Below are 8,538 nucleotides of genomic sequence, written 5' to 3' on the forward strand. Positions count from 1 at the left end.
ACTAGGCCCTAACTTTGTATTTCAGCCCATGTGCGACTCTTCTGTTTCATAAAAACACTGTAAATGTGAGAAGTCTGACAGTAATCAACACAAAATGGGGCTGTTCTCAGAGCAGCTATTCTTTACCTAACCTCTACACCCTTAACTTTGACTGCATTCTTGGAAGGCTTTTCAAACATTTTTGAGTGAAGTTTTAGGTCCCTCTGGTACTGAGGAGAACCTAATGTGCAGTGCAGAAACAAAGCCCTCTTTTTTTTGGGTTTGAGCAGGACAATAAGAATTGTGTATAACTCTTAAAAAATTCCAGTCTAGCTTGAGATCCAAAATCTAAGTTGAAGGGTAGGGACTGCCAACCATTGATAAAATCTTTCCATATATATTTTTACCAAACTCTTCTCAAATACCCTGCTGACGATCCTTTTGCAAACTACCCAGATCATTCCTTCCCTAATATCACTAGATTTTGTTTGGTAGGATCATGGGGTAGCAATATCCTGTCACTTCTCAATTCTCAGAGATTTGAGTTATTAGAATACTTACAGCAAGACAATAAAATAAAAAAAATGCCATTGGCAGCATTTGACACAGTCTTGTTTCTCATACAATATAAAGCATTTTTTGTGAAGTTTAGGCTAGCATATGCCTATTTAACTAAATGGGAATTTTATCTTCCTCTTTATTAAGCTATATCTTGAACCTTTTTGGTCATATTGACAGTCTTGAAAGTATGACTGACATGGTCTTCAGAAAGCTCAAAACAGTTGGAAAATATAAAAGGACTCCACTCTGACTGTCTGTTTTATTCTCACTGAGCCACCTTTACAATTTGAAGTGCTTGACTCCTGATTTTCCAAACTCTGTATTAACAGTGATAAAATGGTAGGTGCAATGCACAAAGATGTGCAAAAATTTATTTCAGTTTACCACACGGCCATTACCCCTTGGTGTTGCATTGAGGTATAAATACATGCACCTACACCCATTCTTTCTGTAACTTGAAAAGGTTTGATATGTAAAGGGCAAGCTTGAAAATGTTAATGTAATGCTGTGATGCTCTAGACTCCCTTTAACAGGAACCATTAAAATGTGCATAATTATAGGGCAAAATGTCAAGCAGTCAGTTTAATTTACTGATGAATACACAGAATTACTGTTTTGCAACAGTTCCAAGATTTTGAACTGCAAATTAGTGGCAAGGTAGTATTTTGTTTTGTTGACATTTGCTGAAACAGTTTCAGTATTCATTTGGCCTGTACCTTTGTCCACAGGTGGATTTTGCCTTTACAGTTTGGCAGAGCTTTCCAGAGAGGATTGTAGGCTATCCTGCACGCAGTCACTTCTGGGACAACACTAAGGAAAGGTGGGGGTATACCTCCAAATGGACTAATGACTATTCCATGGTATTGACAGGAGCTGCTATTTACCACAAGTAAGAATCCAGAGCATCTGCTATCCTACTTCTGTATGAAACAAAATAGTAAAGAGGGGGTGGGGGTGGGGTGTGAAGAACATTCTTCTGGGGAGGGGAAAAAATGGAAAGATAGTAAGTGGGTCTACTTTTTATGGGGTAATAATTTAAGTTCTTGGTTGAGCTCTGGGGATCTGGTAATCATTACTGCACTTGTTGGGTCTCTTTGAAGTCACTTGTGTTTTGAGGCAGTCGGACTGCTCTTTTTAACATCAGGAATTACATACTTCAAAGGGTTCCCAAATTCATTAAGCTGCTTGGCTGAATGGCCTGTAGCATAGCAGAAAGGAGGTTACTTCCAGACCAGCTCTGGGTATGTGTTGGCTGACAGCTACAGACTGCAAAGTCTTCGGGCTACTCTAGAGATGTAGTACAATGGACATGTGACAGTTCAGCATATTGCAGCATGTTGGAGAAAACCTACGCTGTTAGAACTTCAGCAGACCAAAGTCCTCTCTACATTTAAAGAAAAAGAAAATTCTGGAATCTTAATCCACACCTCCACAAAGGAGAAGACAGGCCACGGGGGATGATATAGACCCAAAGGAGAATAATTTCAACAATGAGAACAGTAGTAGGGCAGTTTTAATAAGAGTTCTTTAGAACTGAATGGTTTGGAAAGAAAATAGGGAGGATGAATTCATCAGTGTTGGTTATCACATTGTACCACAGTGGGGCTCTCCTTCCTCCTTGTCCATTATCTTGATACTCAGGCCCACATTGTTTCCTTCAATGTGGTTGCAAAAAAGGTACATGTTCTCTTTCTCCTTTAGCACTGTTTACTGTCTTGATGAGAAACTGATTTGTCTTCCCTTCTTGTTGGAGGGTGAGACCAAAGAAAGGAAGTGCTGTATTGGTAGATCAGTACAAAACTTGGGTCTCAACTGAGTTACAAATGTCCCGGATACCTGAAAGCCCAGTGGCTTGTATTAATAACACTGCTGTTGGTTTTCAGATATTATCACTACCTGTACACTCATTACCTGCCTGCCAGCCTAAAGAATATGGTGGACCAACTGGCCAATTGTGAGGACATTCTAATGAATTTTTTGGTGTCAGCCGTGACAAAATTGCCTCCAATCAAAGTAACACAGAAAAAACAGTATAAGGAGACCATGATGGGACAGGTATGTAATCACAGCATGTTTTAATAGTTGGGATGTATTGATAATGTAACAGGTTCACTTCTAGGTTAGGTTTACAGAGTGATACAATTCTGTCAAATATTTTTGCAGTTTCTAGTTTAGCAGAACTGTGAATAGACTTTAGATGTGCTTATTATAATGAAGAACAAAGAAAACTGGCAAATGTATACTGTGAATGCTGCTTCCCTTCATGGTTTTCTGACATGATGTTACTCCTGAAACTGATGATTATGGTGACTGAATTCCAGTTAAACCCTAATTTTCTAAGTCAATATTCTAGACCAAAGACCTAGTCATGGAATGCTAGAAGCATAAGTAAATTCTAGAAAGATTTTATATTTTTTATTATTATTATTATTAATTAATATAATGTACCAGGCTGTCCCTGTGCTATTTTAAATTATATAGCATGATTCAAACACTGACACTGAACTGTCACAACAGAGATAATTTGTGATATGCAAGTGTTTTTCCCCCCCAGGGAACAATTTATCCCACAGTCATGCCATCACTCATTAGCAGCCACTAAGTACTTGTTTTAGGTCCTCTTCCAGGTACTGGATAAGCCTTCTGTCATTGCAGAAGTACCTCTAGTAACAGGGCACGTGGTAGTGTGGGACACCTGTCCTCCTGCCCTGTGTGAGAGAACAATGAGGGGAATAGCAAGTCCTGCACAACCTGCAAGTCCTGAGCAGCCTCCCATCTGTGCTGCCACGGTGTCTGTGATCTCAGTGCAAACAGCACCACCATTACCGGGGGGCAGGTGAAAGAAGGACCCTCGATTTTCCCCTCCCATTTTCTCCTGGTAGCATTACTCAGATCTTTGACTGGGGAGTTGCCATGCCAGTTTGTAAACTGCATTATTTCTGTGTCACTGTGCTTGCACCTGAGGTGGCATTGGTAGCATTCAGCAGTTCTGACTCATCTGGGTGGCCAGGAGAGCTTCTGTGAAAGAAGGTGCTTTCCAGAAAGTACCTATGGCTTCCAGCTTCAGCTTCACCTCTCCACTGGGCTGTGCTTTGGCTGTTTGGCAAAGCTGGAGCATTCATTTTTCATCTTAGAGCACGGGTGATTCGAGTCAGCCATGAACTATAACTCTCTCCTAAAGACAAGTTGTTCCTGCAGCTTTGGGAAATGTAATGGACCATGTTCATAATTCCTTGAAAGACAACTAAAAAATTAACATAACCTCAGTGTTGTGACAGAGATGAATAGTCATATGGAAATTCGGTGTTAATGGCCAAAATACCTGCTATAATCCTCTAGCAACAAGCTTTTACTTGCTCTTTAGTGGCTCTGTATAATCAGGAGCCTGTAATCAATGCACATTATAACCTACCACTTGAGCTAAACTGGACAGGCCTTTGAGCTAAACTGGGCAGGCCTTGGACCAAGATCAAGTCTGGTATCACAGTCATTTGGCAAGTCCCTGCCTTTATCTGTTTCTTCATGTTTTAATTTGCATCCTTTGACTTTATCAATTTATGCTTGTTTTTAAAGTATAGCGGAAACATAAGTGCTATAGAGAAATGCATGGGAAGTGGCACCAAAAAAAACCCCTAGGTTCTCAACATTCATACTTTATCTTAAGTAATAGTTTTATTGTGTTTATAAATATTCTTTAGGTACACAGACAATGAATAATAGCAGCTTTAAAGCTGCTAGGGCCTTTTTTTTCCAGAGCTGCTGAGTTTCAATGGACATCCACAGGGATTACAGCTGCCCTGAACTCTGGAAAATCATGCCAGAATATTTTGCATGTATGCAGTCAAAGACCTTGGTGTTTTCCTTGGGTCAGAGTTAAATATGATGTAGTGTGGGACTCCGGTTCATTTTTTGAGTCTGTGAGACGGTGCTCTCTGATGCACTGGACTTGGCCAGAGGGATTCCTGGAAGCACCTTGCTTTTCACTGCAGGGCATCTACACAGAAGAATAATGCCAAGCACATAAGGACATCTAAGTTACAAGCTGGTTGAAATTACTTGTTTATAAATTCCTGCAGGCCTGAATTGCAAAAGTTCAGGTTTGACCCTGAATAATTGTTTTCCTCCTATGGCTTGAAGACCATGGGCAGCAACTGGCCTGGCCTTGGGTGTGCCCCTCTGCTCGAAGGCAATGGCCTTCTGTTTTTTCCTGATGGTTTTTAAGAACTTGTTGTATCTCTGAAATCGCTGGAGGGTTTGAAGAAAAGAAGAGTGAGAGATAGGGCGAAATAGAGTGCTGGCAAGATTTGGGAGGGCTGCTTGTGGCTGTTGTGTTCCACAGGCTGGCTCATGGTCGAACTCATGTTTCCACAGTGTCCTGTCCTCTGCTGTCTTTGGGAAGTCAGGGGTGTCCAGCTCAGCACCACTGGATCTGCAGTGGGCAGGGCGTTCTTCCCCTTTTTGAGGCCCCCCAAAGCCCCACAGAGCCCGGCTGTGGCTGGCCCAGCTCCCACCATTCCCACCATTCCTACCATTCCCACCGTCTGTGTGCTCAGGGTGACTCTGATCTCTGATCTCTGATCTCTGCTCTGCTCTGCTCTGCTCTCCTCACAGACGTCCCGGGCCTCGCGCTGGGCCGACCCCGACCACTTTGCCCAGCGGCAGAGCTGCATGAACACTTTTGCCAGCTGGTTTGGCTATATGCCGCTGATCCACTCGCAGATGAGGCTCGACCCTGTCCTCTTTAAAGACCAGGTCTCCATCCTGAGGAAGAAGTACCGAGACATTGAACGACTCTGAGGCCGCTGCTGAGGGGGCCGAGCCGCCGCGGTCCGCGGGAGCCGGACTGAGCCCGACGGCGGCAGCGAGCGCCCGGCCCCGCCCGCGGCTCCGCAGCGCCACAGCGCCGGCAGGCCGCTCTCGCTGGGACTAGGTCGTGTACAGTTTCATTATGGAACATTAAATAATTATTTTTGAAATGATTGCTATGCAGGTTTAAACTTTTTTAATGATCAAAAAAAAAAAAACCCTATTAAAAACAGAGTTCTTTCTTTAATCAAAATTGTGTTGGTTGTGAATATTTCAGAGCTGCCATTTCTTTCTTTTGTGCATTTGATTGTCAATTCAATTTTCATTCCTTTTTCCCTGCACAGTTAAACGCTGGAATCTCACTGGGGGAAAATGCAGCAGGTTCAGAAACAAACTGAGCACAAACACACAAACAGGACAGAACTGAAGTATTAATATTTCTCATTTACTACCGACTTTTTTTTCCTATTTTCCCCAAGCCAGTACCAGCCCCTGTGGCTGAAATCCTTTGGACAGCTGGAAAACTGGAGAATCTCCAAGGAGCCGAATGAGAGGGCAGATCCTTCTGGTTGGGGACCTGTGTTAAAGGCAATCAGCCTTGCCTTGAAGGGAGAGAGGAGCATTGTTGTGGAGGAGCATGACATGGAGCACAGGGACACACGTGCACAGCAGGGCTGCAGGGCCCTGTGTTGTGCTCAGGGAGGCACATCTGAGTGTCCCTGCCCCTGATGGCAGAGCAGCCCAGGGCATGGTGGTCCTGGGGGACACCCAGAGCCTGTGCAAGTCCCTGCTGCGGGCCGTGGTGCCACTTGGCAGCTGAGCATCCAGAAGCAGATTCATTCTGAGGGTAAAACGAGTGTTGATGGAAAGCAAGAAAGCACTTCAGTGCTTGCAGTGCAGGAATTTGGCCTGTAACTGGCTTATTTGAAATCAAAGCATGGGCTTCTCTTTTTTCCTTTTTTTTTTTTCTTTTTTGGAAGTGCAAATATGTAGAGACATTCCCTCATGGAGGTCTGACACCTGAAGTAAAGCATATGGTCAGACACTGGGTCCTGGCACCAGTGGTGTTCCCAGGCATGCTTGGGGCAGGGTAACTCACACAAAAAACTTGCTTCTGAAAGATGAGTGCTGCTCATGCTCCAAAATGGTTTTAGCATTTCAAATATAAGTATTTTTAAATTGAAATATTCCAGTTGTTTATTTTTTTTTTTTGTAATTCTTTGCTTATTTATGTGTTTCTTTACATTGAAGAATGAAAACAGAAGTGATTTGGGTCAGGAAGATGCCATTCCAGTTTGCTAAGAAAATAAGCACTTTAAAAATGTTTCAAAGCCTCACATTTTGGGGTGCTCTGTAATTATCCCCACCCCAAGAGGAGCTCTGTTAGGTCACAGCAAGAGGGTTTAGTGCTGATGCCCAGAAGACCAGCAAGCCTTTCTATACCTCACTTCTTTGTAATCAGGCAGTCTGGTAGCAGGGGTGAAGAGTAGAGACTCTTCAGTCACTACCAGTCCCACCTAGTAGGGATGAAGAGTAATTGGACCAGAATGACCACCTGTTTTCTTCAGGCTCAGGCACCAATTTAATAATATGCAGCTTTAAGCAACTCGCATAACCAGGGCATGCCTCAATTTCCTCTTTGTAAAAGTAATAGTTACTGATTGTAGAGAGAATGCTGTGAAGCTTAAATAATTTCTCTTTCTGGTAAGATTATTATCCCTAAACAGAAAGTTGCTGTCAAAGTGAAAAGTACGTGTTGCTAAACGTTGAATGCAGCCTGACATGTGAAGACTTGCAGAGGGTGCTTTGCTTTGCATATGTATTGCAATATTTGAACAGAGCACATCAAGTTAGGACAGGACCATCAAGTTCCTGGCATTTTGTTTTAGAATCATAGAATGGTTTGGGTTGGAAAGGATCTTGAAAATCATCTGGTCCCATGGGCAGGGACATCTTCCACTAGACCAGGTTGCTCAGAGCCTCATCCAGCCTGGCCTTGGACACCTCCAGCATGTTCTGGGCAACCTGTTCCAGTGCCTCACCACCCTCACAGTAAAGAATTTCTTCCTAATACCTGATCTGAATCTAACTTCTTTCAGTTGAAAACTATTACCCCTTGTCCTATCACTACATACCCTTGTAAATCTGAACCAAATCTTTAAAGGAATCTGCCAAAACATGTGAAACTGCAGCTAGTGACTTAACCTGCTGAAAGGAAGAGCTGCCACTTTTCCCTCAGTTCCTGTTGCTCTCCTAGTCCCTGGCCATGCAGTCTCACCTGACACTTTCTGCCATGGTGGTGGCCACCAGACGTGAAAGGCTCAGTGGCTCCCATGACTTGGAAATCAGGCAGCTCATTCAAGGACTGGAATAGATCTTCTCCTTAGACTCCCTTTTAGAACAATGTGCCAAACACTGGATGAGGTTTGCAGGGCTCACGTTTTTGCTCATGTGCCATGTGCAGGTGATTGAGCACCCATGTCCACAAGAGCATTTGCACCTCTGGGAGCAGTCACTGGTCTGTAGCCAGCAAGAGGGACCCGTACTAAAACAAAATTACAATTCTGCTTGGGTTTTAGTAAATGCCATTTGGGGGCATATGGGTTGGAGTTTCAGTTAGAAAGAAAGTAACTATTTTTGGAGTGCAGCAAGTCAGGCCAGGCTTTTAAGGTGTTTGACATTCTGTTGTCGTCACTTTTTGGGGTGGCTGAAAGAGACTGTGCTAAAGCTCACTCTCAGTGTGATTCGAGGCCCCTTGTGTTTACTGATTGCTAATTAAACAAGTAACAATGGAAGGCTTAGCTCCAGAGGGATGTGGATAGGTAGGAGCATTTCTCTTTGCCGTGTGTTACCCGGGTGCAGTTGTGCTGCTGGGAAAGAATGTCCTTCATGGCCAGGCTCGAGAGCGGCCGTCGCTCTCCGTTTCCACAGCCCCGGGATGCAGGGGAAGGGCTGGACACAGCCCCAGCTCAGAGACTCTGTATGTTACACTCACTGTGCCCATCGCTGGCCAGTGCTCCTAAGGACAGCAGGCAAAGCCTCCCACGTCTGCCTGTGTTGGACAGAGCTGTGTTGTTTCCTTAGTGAATGAAATCACTCTTTCGTCGTGTCCTAGGTGCAAGTTAATGGTTCTTTATTCTTTTTTTTCTCCTCTCCCAATTCAGATGGTGCTGAAACAAGGTTCATTCCTTG

The 8,538-nt window shown here is 43.7% G+C and overlaps 1 protein-coding gene across 1 annotated transcript in view; it reads left to right on the top strand.

The window, feature by feature from the left end:
- Positions 1-5,575, top strand: part of EXT1 (exostosin glycosyltransferase 1) — a 176,439-nt gene extending 170,864 nt beyond the window's left edge. Inside the window, exons 9-11 of the mRNA XM_084224741.1 lie at positions 1,269-1,429; positions 2,424-2,595; positions 5,152-5,575. Coding sequence (XP_084080867.1) covers positions 1,269-1,429; positions 2,424-2,595; positions 5,152-5,337 — 519 coding nt within the window. The 3' untranslated portion in view covers positions 5,338-5,575. The remainder of the gene's footprint in view (positions 1-1,268; positions 1,430-2,423; positions 2,596-5,151) is intronic.
- The last annotated feature ends 2,963 nt before the right edge of the window (positions 5,576-8,538 follow it).

The sequence above is a fragment of the Fringilla coelebs genome, assembly GCF_963513975.1.
Source record: "Fringilla coelebs genome assembly, chromosome: 1".
Lineage (NCBI taxonomy): Eukaryota > Metazoa > Chordata > Aves > Passeriformes > Fringillidae > Fringilla > Fringilla coelebs.